This window comes from Amphiprion ocellaris, chromosome 14 (assembly GCF_022539595.1).
Source record: "Amphiprion ocellaris isolate individual 3 ecotype Okinawa chromosome 14, ASM2253959v1, whole genome shotgun sequence".
NCBI classification, from domain to species: domain Eukaryota; kingdom Metazoa; phylum Chordata; class Actinopteri; family Pomacentridae; genus Amphiprion; species Amphiprion ocellaris.
In genome coordinates this window covers 24,432,207-24,452,738 of record NC_072779.1, presented here as the reverse complement: position 1 = coordinate 24,452,738, position 20,532 = coordinate 24,432,207, and the positions used below count along the sequence as shown (strand labels likewise).

The window sequence follows — 20,532 nt, the reverse complement described above, 5'->3', positions numbered from 1 at the left end:
CTTTGGATTGATTTGTTGATTGTTTTGTTTTTTCAGCATTAAAAGATGGTAAAAAATTTATTCCACAGAGTGTAACTGTTCTTTTATATGTCATAATCCCAAACAAGTCACTACAGTGAGGTTAAAGCAACAAATATACCACAGCCAAGTTCTAAAAGTGTGTCTATTTTTGATCGCCTTGAAATGATTCTTAGTTACCGTTTTCTGTGTCTGCCTTTTGATTTAGGGCTAGCACCCTCTCCAATGCTGTCTCCTCCCTGGCCAACACCGGCATATCTTTCACCAAAGCGGACGAGAGGGAAAAACAGGCAGCCCTGGAGGAAGAGCAGGCTCGCCTAAAAGCGCTAAAAGTACGTTTTTCCCCAATCGACTTCATTTCTTTTGGCTTCAGGCCAGAGCAGCAACATCCAGCACACACTATGTAGCTCTTAAAGCACATTTCTTGTGCTGCACTTGGAACAGTGGGGAGAATTGGCTTTGGGGAACTCTGTTGATGGAGCTTTTTTCAGGGAAAAAAAGCTCCATCAACAGACTACCAGTACAGGGGAGTTTCCCTGTGCTGGTAGTAGTGCTGACTCTTTGTGTTGAATTATTCACCTCTGGGTGTTTGTGCATTTTCAAATATTTCATGAGAGAGCTAGCTTTTATTAATGAAATTGTACATTCCACTGAACACAAATGTATTTCAGTGGCTGCCTATGGCGCTCTCCTGGTTGGGGAAAACAAAACGAAATGATTAAAACAGAATGAAGTATCTAAAAACAAAACAATTTGACCTCTGTAGCTGTTACAAAAAGTAGAAATGGGAACAAATAATGCTATTTTTACTCTTTTACCCTAAAAAAAAAGTACATTTGTTGTGAGGTTTAAGTGACCAGTTATATTAACTGACAGCCTTGAAGTTGCCTTTTATTTCATTGGGATCCTTTTTCATTGATAATGCCAAAGGAGTTTGACTTTTCTGCTCTCCCTTCCTACATCCTTTGTATCTCTCTTGTGAGCTGCCAAATTGAAGGAAATTTCTTCAACGAAAACCTCATGAAAGAATTTGGAGTAGCGTCATACAGACTAGCTGGATCGAGGTTAGATTACATGTTGCTAATATTAGCCTTTTATTTATTGTAGGAGCAGCGTCTGAAAGAGCTCCAGAAGAATCCTGCTGCAGTGTCTACAGAGTCTTCCCCTATCGCCACTGTGGGCGGGACCATGAGCTCTGCCCCGGCCATCGATCTCTTCTCCACCCCCAGCTTCAACAACAGGTGAGGCCACAGGATTTACAATGTCACTCATCTCAAAGTTTTAAGAACATAATATTTTGTCTTTCTGTGCACAGGAATCCAAAATATTGCAGATGTAATTTTCCTCCCATAGCAACCTTGAAACACAGAAAAGAACACAGTGTTTTGTCAGTGAGTGACTGTGTTATTCTCTATGCCCTTTTTCTCCTGCTGGTTTCAGCACCTCCAAAGCAGCCACTGACCTGCTGGACCTGCAGCCAGCTTTCCAGCAGCCACTGCCTCTCTCTATCACCAACTCATGGGGAGGTGAGAGTACTGGTCATCCTGACTGCTGCCACATGTGGTACACGCTCTCTGAAGCATGCATGGCAATGGACTCTGGGAAGCAGAAGTGTGTCCTGATAAATCAGCCTTTGCCAAAACTCTGCCAGTGTGTGCTACATAGAAGGCAATGGAACATCAACAATTTTGAACCTAGTGGTTTGTAAATGTGTCCCTGGCTGTGAAGGAGAAAAGACTAAGCCATCGAGTGTTTTGGTGGATTCCTCTACCTCCTTACTGCTACCTGTATTTGTACTGAGTTGTGTTTTTGCCTCCTCAGGGTTTACAGCCTCCCCAACCCCCCAGCAGCCACACAACCCTCGAGGCCTTAACGTTGACTTTGACTCTGTATTTGGCAGCAACGCTAATGCCAACAACCTGGATTCTTCAGGTAAGCATTGGACTCACGCTGGCATCTTGTCTTCCAATTGCCACCCTGCAGATTTCTCGTACGCTGTCGGTGGAAGCCTTGAGAGACAGGTTGCACATTCACATTCATTGCATCAAGTTTGTTTGAGTGTGTGGCTCATATGGACAGTTAATGTGCCCATTCATGCACCATCAGAGTCTGTGCGTGTACACACACTCACTAACATATATGTATATAGATTAAGTTGACTTTTAGGTTTTAGAGATATTTACCTCTCGCTTTATATAAACATTGTTTTCATCCTTAACCTCCACACATTTAACAATGTGTGCCACTGAGATGAATGTTTGGGAAATTACACAAACTGAGATTAATGAGAGGTTAGTCTTCATTTTACAAAAACAGCCTCTCTAAAGGTAGCACTCAAGTATGATTGCAGTTAATGACTATTTTACTTGTTCTCTCAAGAATAACATTTCTATATGCTGTATTTTCCTCACGCAGTCTCATTTGCAATTTGTTCGTACACCCTCATTGGATTCTATGATGCTCACAAGTTCACAACACTTTTTTTATTTTCTTCTTTGCCTTGTCCTGGGATCACCCACTCTCCCTGGGGCCTTGACTTTTTGCATGGCATATGCATGTCCGGGTGAGTTGACCTGACACACACTGCTCTCACACAGACTTGGCTTGATCAGATTTTATCCCTGCTTTTTGCTTCATTCACACTTGACATCCTCTCTCTGTCCCTGTGTGTGCATTTTGTGTTTTGTCGTGTGTTGCCGTGTTGTTGTCTGTTATATTGTGTCTTCACCTACTCTGGGCCCTTCAACCTTTCACCTGCCTCTCTCTCCCTTTCATTCCCTTCCTTTCCCTTTTTTCTGCCCCCTTTTGATTAAGATGTTTTAGGTGGCATCCTCAAACCTACAGTGGCATCCTCACCAAATCAGAGCATGACTCCAAATGGCCAACAGCCCCACAAACTGGTGTCCACTGACCTGGACTCCTCACTTGCCAATCTTGTTGGCAGTAAGTTTTCTTGTTTGTATGTTTCTTTGTTTTAATTTCACCCCTTTCAGTAATCTACAAGATTGCAGATTATAAGATTTACAGTAGGAAAAAAGTTATCTGCATAAGGAAATATTATTTGAATTGTTTTATAAGCCACAATTTTAATGCTAATCTTTCAGCAGTTGAATCCCCAGCTCGACAGAACTGCATGCCATTCCCTTTCTATCTGTCCCTACAGTTCCTGTTTTCTTCCTCACTGTGACATGTAATGAAAGGCAAATTGGCCAGAAATAACACATACGTGAAGAGTCAAGGGATAATCGCATCTGTTTTCACATAATCCGTCATAATAATTTAGGTGTTTATCATAACATTCACTTTTTTGCTTCTGTCATGTTTAGATCTGGGAATTGGGAACGGCACAGCAAAGAAGTAAGGGCCTCAAGTAATATTTAGCTTCATGTCCCTGAATGAGTGCGTACTAAAGGTGGCTAACATTTTATTTCATCTCTGTAGTGATCTTCACTGGAGTCAGCCTGGTGAGAAGAAGCTGACAGGTGGAACTAACTGGCAACCCAAAACAGCTCCTTCTACCACCTGGAACCCTGCAACCATGGTAGGACTGGCACCTGTCTGCTTTTATCCCCCAACCAATCTTCTTTCATTACATCCATAAACCTCCTCTTTGGTCTTCATCTAGGCCTCCTGCCTGGCACTTCAAAACCAATATATTCACTATCCCTCCTCTGCACATGTCCAAACCATCTCAGTCTGGCCTCTCCGGATTTATCTTAAAAACATCTAACATGCGCTGTCCATCTGATACACTCATCGGATCCTGATAAATACTACACACTGGTCCTTCACTGGAGTTGTAACAGTGACAGCCTCTTGTTTTTGGTTGTGATATCACATTGAACAACTCTTGAGAGAACAGTTCAAATGTCTTTGGAGCTTTGACTCATTTCCCTCTTTCTCAGCTCTTTCCAAGAATACAACCTGATTGCTAGGGCTGGCCCGAATAGCAGTTTCTGGGCTCCGGATATATTATAAAGATTAACTGGCTCATGGATTTATTATTGCAGGTCTCGTTTGGATTAGTTCATTATATCAGCTGTCATTGGATTAGCCTGTTTTTCTCTCGACCTTGTGTTCTTTCCGTTTCACTGTGTTCCTTGGAGTTCTATTAAATTTGTAGTCTGACTTTTCAAAAGAGCCTCTGACAATCATCCACCAGTCTAACCTCCGGCTGTAGTTTCACTGCTTGGGATTATGCTGCATGCACACATGGGTTTTTGAAGACGCCCGATAATGATCAAAAGCTGATGAGTGTTCTTTGATGAAGCCAGAAAGAAAGAATTGGCCACTTGAATGAAGCCGATACACTAACGAGCAGATGCATACAGCATCAGTCACTCATTAAAGGATAATCCTTAACATGATTCAAAAAATGAGCGTAATCATGGCATTATAGACGACCTGAGAAACGCTGAGTGAGTTGTCTCCTGAAACAAGCCAAACATTGTCAGAGAGCAGGAGTTCTGAAGCAGAGTTCTCGGTGCAATGAAAGAAGCACAGTCTGAATTGAAAGCGGCAATTTTGGCACCAGCATCGTGTCTGACTCACTTGTGCCTTCCTCGCCAATGACTGAATAGTTAATGAAACATATCCTGCCCAAGAGGGCTGTGCATTGGACAAATCTGGGTTTGTTATCACTGCAGGGGCTGTTGGAGGAGCGAGAAGGGCTCAGACAGAGTCCCTACTTTCGTCTTTCTAATCGCTTTCCTCATCGAGCTCCCCACCTGCCAGTAACGGCAGTCTACCTCCAGGACTAAACACACTTGCCTTTTTGCTTTCCCTTACCTTGGCCTGCCATTTCCGTATTTTAAAAAAAGGGATCCTGCTCTGATAACATCAGATGCCCCTGAAGTCTGGTTTTCATGCAGTCTCTTGTTAATATTTCACCACATTCTCGAGGTCACATTTAACACATTCTCTCATGGCAACGATGCAGTTTTTCCACTTCCATATTATATACGGAATTTTAAATATGTCTGGTACTTTTTGGAATGATACTAATCAAATGATGACTGTCTGAGCCGGCCTCCATCCTCCCAAAATTGATATTGAATGGAGTTTTTCTTTGGAGACTTCAATATGACATTCCTTTTTTTTTTTAGCTTTTAAAGCTCATTGTAGTTGCTGTAATTAAATATAAACAAATTATCCTTAAATGTGATCACCTAAGGCTATCTCAGATTGTTCTTGTGGGTATTGCTGTGCCCTGATTCTAGAGAAGCAATCTTTTTTTGTGTGTGTCACCCCAGGCACCATCTGTCATGGCTTTTCCTGCAACCACACCAACGGGCATGATGGCATATGCAATGGTAAGTCAGCTAGAAGTGTATGTTTAGCAGTATTTCACTGTCCGTCACACACACAGTGAGCAGTGACGTGTCCGTATGTATCCATCAGTGTGCACAGTATATATTTTCTTATCTGATTAAAAGTGAGTGTTAGCACTTCAATCTGTACTGCTAGAAGGAATAAATTAGCATCGAGAAAAGGCGTGCCTTTTGAATCCCAGTAAATATGTTAGCGTCAGCCACAAGTTTTCCCAGTTTTTTTTCCTGCATCCACTGAAAACAATACAAGCCCTTCAAAGACGTCTGAGCTGGGCCATATTTAGATGATGAGTTTTCATAGTCGCCCATCACTGTACAGTCTGGCTTACATCACTGCTGCAGGGTTTTTTCATTATTTTCTTTTTGATTTATAGCAAGCTGTAGCAAGTGGCAGCACTAAACTGATTCAGAAACCAGCTTACCCGGAATGTTATGTTTGAAGGGGGATTAGGCTGTAGAATTCATCCATTCATTGTCTGTTGTCTCTTTTCATTCCCTTGAGCCTCCCCACATGGGCTCCATGATGATGACACAGCCCACTATGATGTATACCCAGCCTGTGATGAGGCCACCTAACCCCTTTGGGCCCAATCCGGGTGCACAGGTAATGGATGTCCACTTCTACACTGTCCCATTCTTTCTGCATCGAAACATTGTGATGCAACCTGTCAGAACTTGATTGAAATTTCTTCCCTTTAATGTGAATCTGGTGAACGGTGTAGGAATTACAACACATTTTGTCTGTGCCCTCCACCTTTTTAGTTGGACAGTTGTCTGTTCAGCTGTTCCACAGCCAGGTGTGTGTTATTCCGTCATTATTTCATTTACAAGGAGCAGATAAAAAGTCTGGTGAGGTCAGCTTTCAGTATGAAGTCCAAAGAACTGTCACTATCGTAAAGCAAGCCACGATTAGGCTGAAAAATGAAAACAAACCCGTCAGAGAGATAGCTAAAACATTAGGTGTGGCTAAATCAACTGTTTGGTACATTTTTAAAAAAGAATGATCTGGTGAGCTCAGCAACGCCAGTGTGGTGGATGACACAAGAATCCTCAAGAAAAACCCCTTCACAACAACTGGCCAGATCAAGAACACTCTGCAGGAGGTAAAAGTCAACATTTTAGAGAAGACTTCACCAGAGTGAATACAGAGGGTTTAACACAAGGTGTAAACCATTGGTGAGCCTCAAAAACAGGAAGACCAGATTAGAGTTTGCCAAAAAACATCTAAAAGAACCTGTGCAGTTCTGGAACAACATCCTATGGACAGATGAGGCAAAGACCATCTTGTACAAGAATGATGGGAAGGGAAGAGTCTGGAAAAAGGAAGGAACTGCTCAAGATCCAAAGCATACCACCTCATCAGTGAAGCATGGTGGTGGTAGTGTAATGTATGGGCATGTATGGCTGCCAATGGCACTGGTTCTCTTGTATTTATTGATGATGTGACTGCTGACAAAAGAAGCAGGATGAATTCTGAAGTATTTTGGGCAATATTATCTGCTCATATTCATCCAAATGCTTCAGAACTCATTGGACGGCGCTTCATGATGCAGATGGACAATGAACCGAAGCAAACTGTAAAAGCAACCAAACAGTTTTTTAAGGAAAAGAAGTGGAATGGGAAAATGCCCCAAAAACAAGAAGGAACTGAAGACAGCAGCAGTAGAGGCCTGGCAGAGTATCAGCAGGGACCAAACCCAGCGTCTGGTGATGTCTATGGGTTCCAGACTTCAGGCTGTCATTGACTGCAAAGGATTTTCAACCAAATACTAAAAGTGACAATTTGATTTATGATGACGGTAGTTTGTCCAGTTGCTTTTGGTCCCTTAAAAAAGTGGAGGACACATTTAAAATGGGTTGTAATTCCTCCATTCACCTGATTTGGATGTACATATCCTCAAATTAAAGCTGAATTAATACTTGACACGGTTTGAAAAATATATTTCCATCAGCCCAGCTGTCTGTCTCCATGGACTAGTCTGACTTACTGAATAGACTGCAGGGATAAGCCGGCCATTAGCTGTGCGTTTCATGTGACTTTCTCTTCTCCGTTTGCTGCAGCAAGTTACCATTTTCAAAATATCCTTCATTACAGGACACAACAACAACCTCCATAGTAGCAACCTACCACACTGAAAACTTCAAATTTGTTCAGGATTTAGATCATGCACGAAGACTCGTTTTTTGGCGTGAATTAGTCATTTAATCACAATTCTTACCTTCCTGCTTGCAAAATATGAGAGAGAAAACCAAAGCCATATACTTTGCTTAATTCAAGATGACTATCATTGGTTTAAATAAAACGCAAACAAGCCAGAATGTTTTTGGAAATGCTTATTGATTCTTGTTTGATTTAGCAAATTTTCTGCAAATTTAACTTAAGAGTGCAGAAACATTTTTGGATGAGATGAAGCGTGAGCGTTGCTGTCTTGCTTTATCTTCCTTCACCTCTCAGTCCTTGTCTATCATGAGGTAATGCAATCCTGTCATGCTGTTCTGACATATTATCATTTTGTGCATTACTGAAAAATAGCGATGCAGATAATGATAATAGAAGTTTAATTTTCTGATCACAACCTGGAGCCTCGTTTTCCCTCTGGGCTTAGTCTTTTATTCCTCTGTATTTCTCCTCTTTTCTGTTTCCATCCTCTCTCCTGTCCTCCACTGTAACTCAGTCCCCCACAGCGTCTAGCCCCTCCAGTCTCAGCCCCCTCAGAGCTCCAGGGAAGGACCCCTTTGCACAGCTCTTTCTGCAGAATTTCTTATAGAGCATCTTTAGGTACAGCTCGTCTTCTCTGTGTGCTAAATTGCAACTTCAGGCTCCAAGTGTGTCAACAGACTGCATGTTTAATTCTGGCTTGTTTCAGTGGAACTGGTGGTTAAGTGGATGATTTTTGGTGCCGGTCACAGCAGTTCCTGTGAGATGCCACCACGCTCTAAACTGCAGCTTTGCACCTTCTGCACAAGTGTCTTGTCTCTTGTTAAATAATGATTGATTTATTTATGTTTTTTGCTCTGCTGGAGACTGAAATTCTATTTTCTCAAGACGGCTGTCATGCTGAATTGTGAGAGCTTGACAGTTGCACTTGCAGTTTCACAAAGGCATGAATTTTGACCATTATGTCCATTAGCAATGCAAGTTAGGTAACTATAACAACATGGATACTCTATAAACGGACAAAATCAGAATGTTTGACTGAAAACAAACAAAAAAAATGAGGTGATGATGTGATCAGACTCATTACTTAAGCTCACACACTCACAAAATGAATGAAATACAAATACCAGTGACGCTAGTCTCTTATGAATAGGACTTCAGCTCCTATGTGCAATGCAAGCTTCACTCAGTACCTTTGTTTTGCCTTGTTTGAGCATTTTAGCTGCAGTATTTACATGCATAGGTTTGACAGTCATGAGCAGTCTGGATATTAGTCTTCCTTTACTGGATCTACTGCTGTTTTCCATGTTTGCAAAGAAATAAAAGCTGACACTGTTTATTTTATATTTCCAGATGCAGTTTATGTAACCTGAGGGAGTCAGCTAGCCAAGCAAATGGGCTGTTTGCTTCTAATGAACTCATTTCTCTCCGAGAATGAATGGCCCAAATAAGACTGGTTGAATAATATCACATTGACTGGGAGCAGCTCTGGCCATCCCAGAGAGGCACCACAGTGGACATTGTGCCCATCTAGTCATGTCCAAGTCACAGAAGGAGAAGAAGAGTGTGTGCTGCCATTTAAAAACATGTGGACAAAGATCAGCCGTTACTGTATCCTGGACAAAGAGAAACACCCAAAAGGCAGAGCTGTCTAACATTACTGCTTTAAGTACCTGGGGAAAAAAAGCAAAGCAGGTTTGTTGTCACACATGCACACTGTTTGAATGTCTCTTTTTTTTGTTCTTTTTTTCTCTCCAGGTGAGGCTGAGAGTCACTTCTTTTGATTAACAATCATGATTACCTTCTTGAGACGGCCTCAGATTGGAAAACCAGTTGCAAACTGCTGTTTATACCACTTATTTTTTCTTCTTTTTATGTATTGTTTGCAGTAGACATTCCTTATGTATTGTTTGTATTTATTTATGATTCCTTACAAAGAGGATTACATTAAAAAACAAAAGGAAATATAAGTAACTCACTGACCTCTCCATTGTGGAAGGTCTTCAGGTTTATACATAAGTATGATTGATTGTAGAATTAGATTTTGGGTGATTGAGATAATTTTTAAGAAAGAAGTTAATATAAAGAGAATTCGTGTTTTATTCTCTGTACTCGCATGATGCCTTGTACAGTTATCTGTGGCTCCAGAGGTCACACTGAGGATGTGTATGAGCTTAATAATTCAATAGCACCATCAGATAAAGGGGGTTGGTTTCTATGAATTTGGTGAGGGTAACATTTTTCACATTCATAAATGCACTACATTTTGTGATCAAGGCAACATTGCATTAGAAAGGAATTGCATTTATGCTTTTGATGCTTTTGGCATGCCATTTATTCTTACATATAACAAAGCTCCTGGCTGCCCTTCTCCACCCTGGGGCCCGTTCATGCTCAGATCATATATCCATAGGCAAGCACTTTGTGTTTAGGACAATGGAGGGGAGGGGGAGGCATTGGGGGTATGGTTGGGTCAGACCTGTAACAGAGGGTTGTAGGGGCAGAAAGGCCTAGTTGTGCAGGAGAATGGAGCGCTGTTGATCGGCGCTTTGTGTACATACAAACCGATTCTGCCAGTCACAGGAATGGGTGGGTACAGGTTTGAAAGATCACCTGAACATTAAAGTGGCCCTGAATCCATTAACTGAGCATTTTTGGTGCATTGTCCCTGCAGATTATATTTTTGTTTGTTTAATTTTTCCAATAAAGTGCAAGCTTCCAAATTTCGTTGTCTCCATGTTTATTTACAGATAAGCAACAGTATTTCTAGGACAGATTGTGTAAAGTATGTATTGCTAATGTCAGATCAGTTAAAAATGAAAGCCGTGGGAAAGAAGCAGAGGTGAGGTGCAGAGAAGACAAAAAAAGAAAGGTAGAGAAATTTACAATTGACCCAAGAGACTGAGGTCCCTGCCTTGAGAGGGACCATTGTTCTTAAACTTACTTCACTCACTGTTTGGTTGGGTTTTCCAAAATTACTTGATTCAGTTTTGGAAAATATCCCAGTTTGGGTTAAAATACCCCCTTTCAAAATGTGTTTGAAGCTTCTCCCCCATTTTTGGGTTACCATGTTGATGAGTCTCACCTCATCTAATATATGATTGGTTGAAAAGAAGTGACAGTAAAGGAATAAGGAAATCACATATTTGTGATGTCACAAACAAAGATAATCTGGGAAAAGGTAATTATGAATGCAGTTTGTTTTTATACAAACATAGTTTAGATGGGGCTTTCCTGGTGGCTTCTACTTTTATTTTCACATTTTCATATCACAGACAGTATAAAATCCACCACAGTAAGGAAAGTAAAGGGTTACTATCAATGTTCCCTGTAATTTTTCCTGAGTCTGAGCAAACACACAAACTCCCTGAGCGTCCCTTGGACCACTGTGAGCAACATCAGACGTGTGCACTGTGGTCACACCAGCATCACATCCATTCAAGTTACATGGTTCATTAAAAGAATCAAATTACAGCATTTACATTTCTGTTAAAACACTTTGTCAACAGGAGCCAGTTGAAGGCTGCAGTGATTTTAGTGACACTACAATGTATAAGAGTGAAGTTATTGAATATTTGTCTCTCTTTACTGTTGCAGTGGTTTTGCAAATTGCAGACGGACCCTGTTCACTCCATAGACACCAATGTTATTCCTGTAGCTTGAAAGACAGCTGCTTTTGATAAAACTGGGCTTGTAGCACATTGTCTGCCTTGCAACAATGGGAAAGAGGCACCGTTTATGTTTTGACAACCTATATCTAACGAGTTATTGATGCTGGAAGTGTGAATCTGTGAATATCTTTCCAACTTCACTGAACTTGGGGCCACTACCACCTAAGGAGTGTTATATTTAATTTTGAAAAAAGCATTTAGCCATACTTAAAGCTTTAAGTGCTTTATTAACACGGAACTAAAAATTTTGTATTGTTTTATTATCACAGGTTCTGTCTGAAAAGAGGTGGCATCATTTTAAACAGTGAAATCAAACTAACAAAATGTAATGACCAACCAGTGAGCAATACTGGATTCTGCAAAAACATAAACAACTTTTTTTAAAAATCTAAATCTTATCTTAACACAGTTAATGTATTAACTTACTTTTGTGTGTATGCATGTATTTATTGATTTATTTAGTACTGTTAACATATCAGAGTTCTGAGTGAATTTTTCTTAAGATAGGCAAAGGCCATTTATTGATTACATATAGGCTATTAAATGTTTATTAAAAACTAAAAAGCATTTTTAAAAAAACAACTTAGGCATTTATTGAGTCACTAAAATACTGTAGAGTCTAGGACCACATCAGCATGATTATAAGCATCCTCTGGTAAATTAACAACCAGATACTGATGTCTCTCACCATATGGACTTCAGGAGATGACTGGGGGATGATAAACTGTGACCTACTGGTTGGATTCTCTCTGTTCTCATGTTTCTTACATGTTTGTCCCTGACAGCCGGGTCCTAATGTTTTTTGAGCAACACACCATACTATGACATTTTTACAATGATGGTTCTACTATGGAACCAGTTTGACATGTTCAGGTGTTCTTTGTGTGAAAACTCAGAGATTTCAGGTATCAGAAGGTGGTTTTCAACTTTCTTTGTTAACTTTCTGCTTCAACTTTAAACTAAATTTCCTTCACTAAGCCAGCCCTCTGGACTCCCAGTAAGCTGTGTTCCTATTGGCTGTCCAGGTGGCTGCTTGGTGTTATCAGGAACACCTGAGCAGCTTGGTGTTATCAGGAGCAGCTTGGTGTTATCAGGAACACCTGAGCAGCTCAGTGTCTTCCTGCTTTATTTAGCTGCAGACAAACATTTCCTCTGTTTCTCTTCACCAGTGAACTGGGTTTGGCTCCATTGCTTTAATTTGTTCTTTAGGCATTGGCTTGTAGCTTCCAGCAGTAAAACAGGCTTTAATGTGTTTCTTGGTGTGTTTTAGGGCTTTGTACTGGATAGTTGTCTTGGTAAATGTGGTTCTTTAGCCACAGTTAGCACATGGTGCTAATGTGTGCAGTGATTAGTGGATTTGGTGCAGCTGAGTTGTGTCTTTATCTTGGCTGTAGTGAGTCTTCAGAGGTTTTTGGTCAGACACATTCTGTGTTCTTGTTGGTGAACCAATGTTGGTTGTCCAGAAGGTAAGAGTTCCTGTCCTGATTCTCTGTTCTCAGAGGTTCTCTGGTAGGCTGCAGGAGACTTTAGCATTTGGGTTGTGCTAGTTGGGTTTTTGTACGGTTTCATTTGGACGACTATCTTGAGGCCCCTCCATGTGGTTTAGTGAGGTTTTCTGGAACAGTTCTACAAAGCAACCTGCAGCAGAAGAGACTTTGAGAGTTTTTAGGAAGTTCTGGAGACCAGACTTTAGAGCAGCAGAAACATTTGTCAGCAGTTTGAGCAGGAGAAGGTGATCTTCAGAGTAGAAATGAGACGGAAACCTTCTTGACCCGTGTGGTGAGGTCCTGTACCAAGAGTTTGAGCAGGTTGTGAAGAGTCTGTAGTTCTTTGGTCTGAAAGCACAAGAAGAGTCGACTCATTAAAGGAGAAAACAGGAGATATTGTTGGTTCTTCTGTCAGTCTGCAGTTTCCTTAGACTGAATATCAAGTTTATATTTTAAATGATTTACCATGTGAGCCCAAGAATACTTCAATAAACTCCCTCCATCCCCTGGACACAACATATTTTATTACCATGTTAAATCTTTTTTTTTTTTTTTTTTTTTTTTTTAAATGTTTTTGAGTTTTAATCATAGTTTTAGCATAGTTTTTTTTTCTCCTTGTTTAATTTTGTCATCTTTATAAAAGGTGCTAAACAAATAAAGTTGAATTTATAAACTGAATAATTGACTAACTCATGATTGTGACAACAAAAGTATTTTCATTGTGATTTAAGGGTTTATTTCATTTTTAAGGTTGGGGTTAAAATCTTGACAGAAAAAGAAGATTAAAGAAATAAATTGCATTTAAAAAAGCAATTAAATCAAAGGGAAAAAATGTAATACAATAAAACTTTTAAAAAGTTTTATTATTAAAAAGATTTAAGAAATGTAAGATGTAATTTTCTAATTAAACATTTAATTTTTTAATTAAATATTTTGTCTTTTTAAAGGTTTAATAATCTAATGTTTTGCATTTTTAAAAATGTTTAATATTATTGTTTAATTGTATTTTTTAAATGTTTAATTATTGAAAATATTTTATCTGTAATTTTTAATATTTGTATTTTAGAAATTTTGTTTAATTTCATAGTTACATGTATTGTATCTTGTTGAATTACCTAAATCAATATTTTGTCTGTTTAATACAGTTAAACATTAAATACAATTAAATGATATTAAACAGACAAAATATTGAATTAGATCATTCAACAAGATACAATATATGTCATTATGAAATTAAACAAAATAGCTAAAATACAAATATTAAAAATTACAGATAAAATATTTTCAATAATTAAACATTTAAAAAATACAATTAGACAAGAAGAATATTAAACATTTTAAAAAATGCAAAACATTTAATTAGATTATTAAACCTTTAAAAAGACAAAACATTTAATTAAAAAATTAAATGTTTAATTAGAAAATTACATCTTAAAGACAATAAAACTTCAAATAGAAATTAAACAGAAAATACAATGAAGCATTTAAAAAGAAAATTAAACATTAAAAGGTGGTAAAACATTTAAAAAGAAAAACCTTAAGATTTAATCGAAACATTAAATATTGGGAAAGAAAAAAAAGAACAAGCAGATAAAACATTTGAAAAAACAAACATTAAAAAGACAAAACATTTGGAAATCAAATCAAACATTAGAAAAGAATAAAAGGTAAGAAAAGAGCAAAACTAAATGTTTAAGAAGAATCAAACTAAAGAAAACATTTGAAAAGACACCAGTTAGACTTTAGAAGTTCAAATTAAACAGGAGAATAAAACGATCAAAAAGAGCAAAAACAGATAAAGGTCTTTAAACATTTTCTAGTCTGAAATGAAAAAATCAAGTTGTTTCTTCAAACATTTCCTCTTTCTTTCTATGTTCTTGGTTTGATTGTGGATAGATTTACTAAGAACTCATTTCAGAAAACTGCTTTCCAGATAAAGTCTACTAGTAGTTGAAGGCATTTATCACACTAATGTTATCTTCTGATCTCTACAAACTTTACTGTTCAGTGAAGACAATCAAAGTTTGTTGAGGATTTCTAAAAAACCCACAGGTGAAGGTCTGACAAGAACTCAGATGGATGGTCTAAATGTGAAATCAAGACTCATGGTCACAAGTTTTAAGGCTTCTGTTAACCATAAGGTTCAAACTAACAGAGAAGTACTGAGAAACTTTTAAAACTTCAGTCCTCAGACTGTCTGAAGGTTCAAACTAACAGAGAAGTACTCAGGAACTTCGAAGATTTCAGTCCTTGGACTGTCTGAAGGTTCAAACTAACAGAGAACTACTGTGGGACTTAGAAAATTTAAGCCCTCAGACTGTCTGAAAGCTCAGGTCCTGAGGACTTGGGAGGTGTGGAGGCTTTGGAAAGTCTTGGAACTGAGGGTTCAACCCTCCAGCACAAAGGCTGAAGTCCAACCTCCTGAGAAAAACTGTCGAGTCGAAACTCAAGTTAAAAAAAAACCTCGAAAACGACAAAAAATAGATGATAAATGCGCAAAAAAAAGAAGAATTAGTATCTGAGCGAATAGCTCAGGGGGATAAGAAGAGGGCTACCAAGCGGAAGGTTGCAGGTTCAAGACCCACCACCGGCCTTTTTCTTTGTTTGTCTTTGTCAGGATTTTGAGAAAATTTAAGAAGTGTCTGGTCTTGAACCGGCGACCTGCAGCTCCATAGGCAAATCCTTAACTCACTGAGCTACAGATCAGATAAAAAGAAATAAATTCGTCGTCCCTTTGACATCGTAGTTTCTGAAGTGACCACATGGGTGGAACCAAGGCGGAGTCTGGGTGGAGTCAGGGCGGAGAGTAGGCGGGGAGGTGGGTGGCGGCCTCCCCCCTCTACTCCCCCACCTCCCACCACCACCCACCACACCTTCCCCCGCCTGACGAGTTCTTCGAGTCTCCACGAGTTCTTCGAGTCTCCACGGGTTTTCCCGAGTTTCTGGCGTTTCCACGAGATCTGAGGCAGAACAAGTTGTCATGAAGAGGTGTTGAAGTCAGCCAGGATGGACTGACTTTTTACAGCAACTAGAAGGACGACGACTAGAAGAGCAGGTCTTTAACCACCATCCATAAAATCTAGAGAAATGAAGGGAGGTCAACTTTTATAAACCTCCATCCACATGTTCAACTTCATATCTTTACTTGGACATTTTTATCACCACAAACCTTTGGTATCACACTTTATTATCATTTATTAGGACTTTAATGGAATCCACCAGCAGATTTACTTTTTGTTGAGAAACTTTATTCTTGTCGTCGTGGGACTGCAGTATTTAAAACTGTTCCTTCTATTTGACCTCATGTTTATTAGTTTTAGTGGAGAAAGTTATTTTAATTGTCGATTAATCTCTTAAAAACCAAATAATAAATTGGGTTAGTCAAGAGCTTTAAATTTCTTACTTTGTCATATTTTAAGTATGACAAAAAAATATAAAAATAAAGCGTCCTGAGACAATTTGACCTGTAATTGGCGTTATATAAATAAAACAGAATTTAAATTGTACGTATCTTGTAATGTTAGAGTAATTCAGCCATATATGTTAGAAAACACATTTTCTTTGTCCATTAAGCTGTTGATTGTTTTCTGCAGTAATTCATTTCTTGTTTTGGTTTATAAAATGTCAAACCCAAATATATTCAGTTTACTGTCATAAAAACCAAAAAGATTTACATTCAAGATGCAGGAATCAGGCAGTTTTTCACTTTTTATCTTAGTTTAGTCAGAAAGATAGTTGATAATATGTGAATTGTTGCAGCTTTTGAGCCGTAGAAGGTTTTAATCTTTGGGGCCGAGTGTCAAAAAACATTTAGAAACCAACATCAACAAAGCACTCAACAAAGATTTGAACATCATTAAAGGGAAATCCAACTTTTGCATGACAATGTCTAATTAAAGGACATTTATTTCCAACGTAAATGTGTGATATTCATCCTCTGGAGCTTTCTCTTCACATCATCTTCCACCTGGACTGGTTTGGTCGGGAGCATGTGCAACAAACATTTGAAAAACTGCACTTTAACATCAATGAATGACACTGAAGTTTAATCTCTACATAAATGAGACTGAGTCTGGATGTGCTGCTCTGTCATTAACTCCTAAGTTTAGGGAAAGTTCAAACAAAAGAGGACAGTTCAGATAAGACTTGAGAATGAGCTTATTTTGAACAAACATCTCAGACTTTCTGAGCTTCAGCACCTACAGCAAGATATTTTAACAACAAGCAACTCAAGAGATCCAGAAGTTGGAGAGAGTTAGCTTTAGCTGAGCCAAAGAACATGTGGGACGCTAACCTAGCAAATATTTCAGACTTTTCTCTGTGAATTCAGAGAAATAATTTAATATTTAATGACAGAGCTACACATCTTAACTCAGTCTCATTAAAACAGACTCTAATTCAGTGTCATCCATCCATATTAAAGTGCAGTTACCCAAAATGTTTGTTGCATGAGCTCCAACAAAACCTGTCCAGGTAGAAGGCATCTTTGACAAACAGGAAGTGGAAGATTCCAAGCAGATTTATAGAAGGGGGAACCGGACTGTACTAAGTGTGGTTGAGTATAGAGGGGTATTTTGTGGGTTTTTAAGGCTGATAATGATTATTAGTGAGACATTTGGAGTAGATATTCATTTGCAGTAAATGAAAGTATTTAAAATCTTGAGTTAAACTTAGAAGAACACAAACTCTAACAGAAAACTTTGTTGATACGTTTTTGTTTTGTTTACAGATGTTAAGTTAAAGGAGTTTTATTCGTTACGTATAACCAATCAAATCACTCCAGAAGACAGAGCGACCACAGGTAGATAAAGGTTCAGAGCCAAAGTAGCACCATTTTTAAATGTATTTATTACCGTAAATCAGTAAAAAATAAAATACTGATAATCAGTCAGCCCACAATTACTACAATTCTACAATGTATGTCTCTTTCCTTTGACTTGTTATTTGTACAATATACGATGTATATGATGGTGTTTTTTCATACCAAAGGCTCTACTATGATGTTTTCTAAGAGACATACGATGCTACTCTGCTTGTTCTGGCTCTGGGCTGCTGCACTCCTCCTCTGTTGTTTTCTAGATTGTACTCAGCTGCATGCCTTCGTCCACCAGGCCTCCGTTGACTCGTCCCGCCTGCCGTCTCTGGAGCTGAAGCTGGATTGGAACAGACCAAAGTACAGTCCAATCACGATGCCAGCTGCCTCTCAAAAGGCTCCTTCATCTGGCAGGTGGCAGCACTTCTTCTGAGGGGAAGCTGAGCTGGCCCGGCAGAACTTTGGAGATGTGTTCCAGTGGTTGGTGGATGTGTGGGGAGATAGAGAGGGACCTTTGAATTGTTCAGAAAGGAAAACAGGGAACCCATTGGTAGTTTTAGTTTAGGGTGCTACTGCGGTGTGTTTTTGGATTTTAAGAGGTGAACAGGAAGAGTTTTTTTTCATATTGATTATCTTTTACTTTGTTCCTGGTTGGAATGTCCATCAATGTCAACATGAAGTTCACTTTTAGTTCTGTTTATTTATTTTTATTTCACTAACACCCATTTGTTTTTAACCCCCTCACATGTTGTGTTGTTGTAAACTTAGTCTTTCAAATAAATACTCGTCTAACCCTCTGGAAACCAGCATTTGGACTGTTTTTGTGTTGCTCCTCACCTACTGACAGCTGTGGACTAAAGGCTATACTGTGACGTTTTTAGAGCGACATGCTATACTATGATATTTGTTGGTCGACACGCTATACTATAGGCTTTTTTAATTGATATATTACTGTAACTTTTTTTTGTTTTAGTTTTTTTTGTTTTTTTTTAGCAACATATAAGAATTCGAACAGTTTTAAAAGTTACAATACTTTTACTTGTGCAATGAAATTATTATTCTATGGCATTTTTTAGATGACATATTATACTCTGATGTTTTCTTGAATTACATACTATTTTGACAATATACTGCACTATGACATTTTTTGAACCACATATCATAAATGACAATTTTAGGCAACATCCTATCATTTTGCGCTTTTTGAACCACATAATAATCTATGTTTTGTTTTGTTTTTTCTTGCCAACATGCTGTACTATGAACTACAGGCCATACTATGTTGTTCTTGAGTAAAGCATACTATACTTTGACATTTTCTGAACTACATCATATACTATGGCGTTATACACAGAGTGCTTTGGTTACATGTTGATTTATAATCTAGATTTTTTTCTGTTTTATTTTTTGACAGGATTACCACAGACCTGACCGTGAACACCGTCGACACCCACCTGAGGGAGATGCTGTCTAAGATCTCAAGGCTGCTTGGTCGTGGTCTTTCTGGCACGTACTCTTCCAGGATGAGCCGGGAAGTTTAACACTGATGGAATGACACCAGGTCTAAGCCGACAAACTTCCAATTCCTCCTCAACCCATAGTCTCTGGGAAACCTACATGGAGTAAGAAAAGTAGACAGACAAGTAATTAAGTCTGTACACAACATATTAAAAAGAAATCATGCTAATAAATTAAGTACAAAGAACCAAATTCGCCAATATATTGGAGAGCAGAGCTATTTAATTTGATAAGTATAACCTTGTTTAGTAACATTTCAATTATTTGAGAGCAGTCCTAAAGAACTGCCTGTAATCCCAATCATAAAATGGGTTTGGAGGAAGAACATAGATGGTAATCTGGATATACATGAGTTAGCCTTTATAACTACTATTGGTAGTATTGGTGGTAGTAATAGCAATGTGACTATTAACTACTGCTGCTGATACTGGCACTGCTACTACAACTTGTAATACTATTACAAATGCTGATACTACTTCTATGACTCTAACAGCTGTTTATACTACTACTGCTGCTTGTACTTTTAGTATTACTACTACTGCTTTTACAACTATACTACAGCTACTATTAATCGTCTGGTATTTGGTTGTCAAGCTGCTAGCTCGCCTTAGCGTTTTGCTAGTGGTTAACTAGTTAGCTCTCATAGACTGGAAGCTCTCAACAAGATTTCATAATGAAAAAAGAGCCAAAAACTATTCTTACCTATGAAAAGTCATTCCAAATTTCCTTGTCTCAATCGCACGACGCAGTGTGTAATTGTATGCAGCACAGTGAGCCAGCATACTTGTTTCCGTTTTCACGCCGTCTACATCAACGGAATGCACTGAAGCTTTTCCCCCACTAGCTTAGCCTCGTTGTAGCACGCAGCTCAAAGGGGCGTGTCCTATCTACTCATTCATATCTATAGCCGCGATTCCACAAGCATCTACTCGGCGCGGTACGGCTCACCACTATTGTATTTGACTCGGCTCGTCTCGGTTTAGTTGTTTTTCCGTATAGCCTCGTCGCGGGTGGAGTCGTCATAGCAGGGCAAGCCGAAAGTCCCTTAACGTCATTTGTGTGCGACACAAACGCAACATAACGGAGGCGAAGGTACACCTGCTGCTCGGTCTGTGGCTTTCTGTCAGATTCAAAGTAAAAGAAGAAGAGAAGAGAAAGCTGAGAGCGGCGAGTCGAAACACTCAGGAGACACACAGGAGAGTTTGGGAGGCGATACAGCAGTATCAAGCTGAAGACAAGAGGATATGAACTAGACGACATATGAGGGTAAGCTAATGCTAGTTCGCTAGCTATCGTGTATCAGTCCTGTGAACGACCCAGTAATGGCTGTAGTTTATCGCTATTAGGTATTAAAATATGTATGCTGTGTATGTGTTTCAGATGACTCTCTGATGAGACTTCATGGGATTTACCTGAAGCAGCAGCACATGAGCCTGCAGTGGCACAAGGTGTAGAGGAGGAGGGCAGAGATGTACAGGATGCACTGATGCACTACGTGTCATGCAAAAGTTAAGTTATTCTTCTCGTTATACTTCTG

The 20,532-nt window shown here is 39.0% G+C and overlaps 1 protein-coding gene across 5 annotated transcripts in view; it reads left to right on the top strand.

The window, feature by feature from the left end:
* The window catches only part of picalma (phosphatidylinositol binding clathrin assembly protein a), a 32,359-nt gene extending 22,127 nt beyond the window's left edge, over nucleotides 1-10,232 (top strand). Inside the window, exons 11-21 of one of the 5 annotated variants that reach the window (XM_023276500.3) lie at nucleotides 227-350; nucleotides 1,126-1,259; nucleotides 1,459-1,544; nucleotides 1,840-1,950; nucleotides 2,863-2,961; nucleotides 3,345-3,375; nucleotides 3,460-3,559; nucleotides 5,271-5,330; nucleotides 5,851-5,952; nucleotides 8,024-8,127; nucleotides 8,860-10,232. In XM_023276500.3, the coding sequence (XP_023132268.2) occupies nucleotides 227-350; nucleotides 1,126-1,259; nucleotides 1,459-1,544; nucleotides 1,840-1,950; nucleotides 2,863-2,961; nucleotides 3,345-3,375; nucleotides 3,460-3,559; nucleotides 5,271-5,330; nucleotides 5,851-5,952; nucleotides 8,024-8,116 (940 nt within the window). In that variant the 3' untranslated portion in view covers nucleotides 8,117-8,127; nucleotides 8,860-10,232. Of the gene's footprint in view, nucleotides 1-226; nucleotides 351-1,125; nucleotides 1,260-1,458; nucleotides 1,545-1,839; nucleotides 1,951-2,832; nucleotides 2,962-3,344; nucleotides 3,380-3,459; nucleotides 3,560-5,270; nucleotides 5,331-5,850; nucleotides 5,953-8,023; nucleotides 8,128-8,859 lie in introns of those variants that run through there. The other 4 variants (XM_023276503.3, XM_023276497.3, XM_055017328.1 and 1 more) reach the window with 4 other exon arrangements.
* Nucleotides 10,233-20,532: the final 10,300 nt, after the last annotated feature.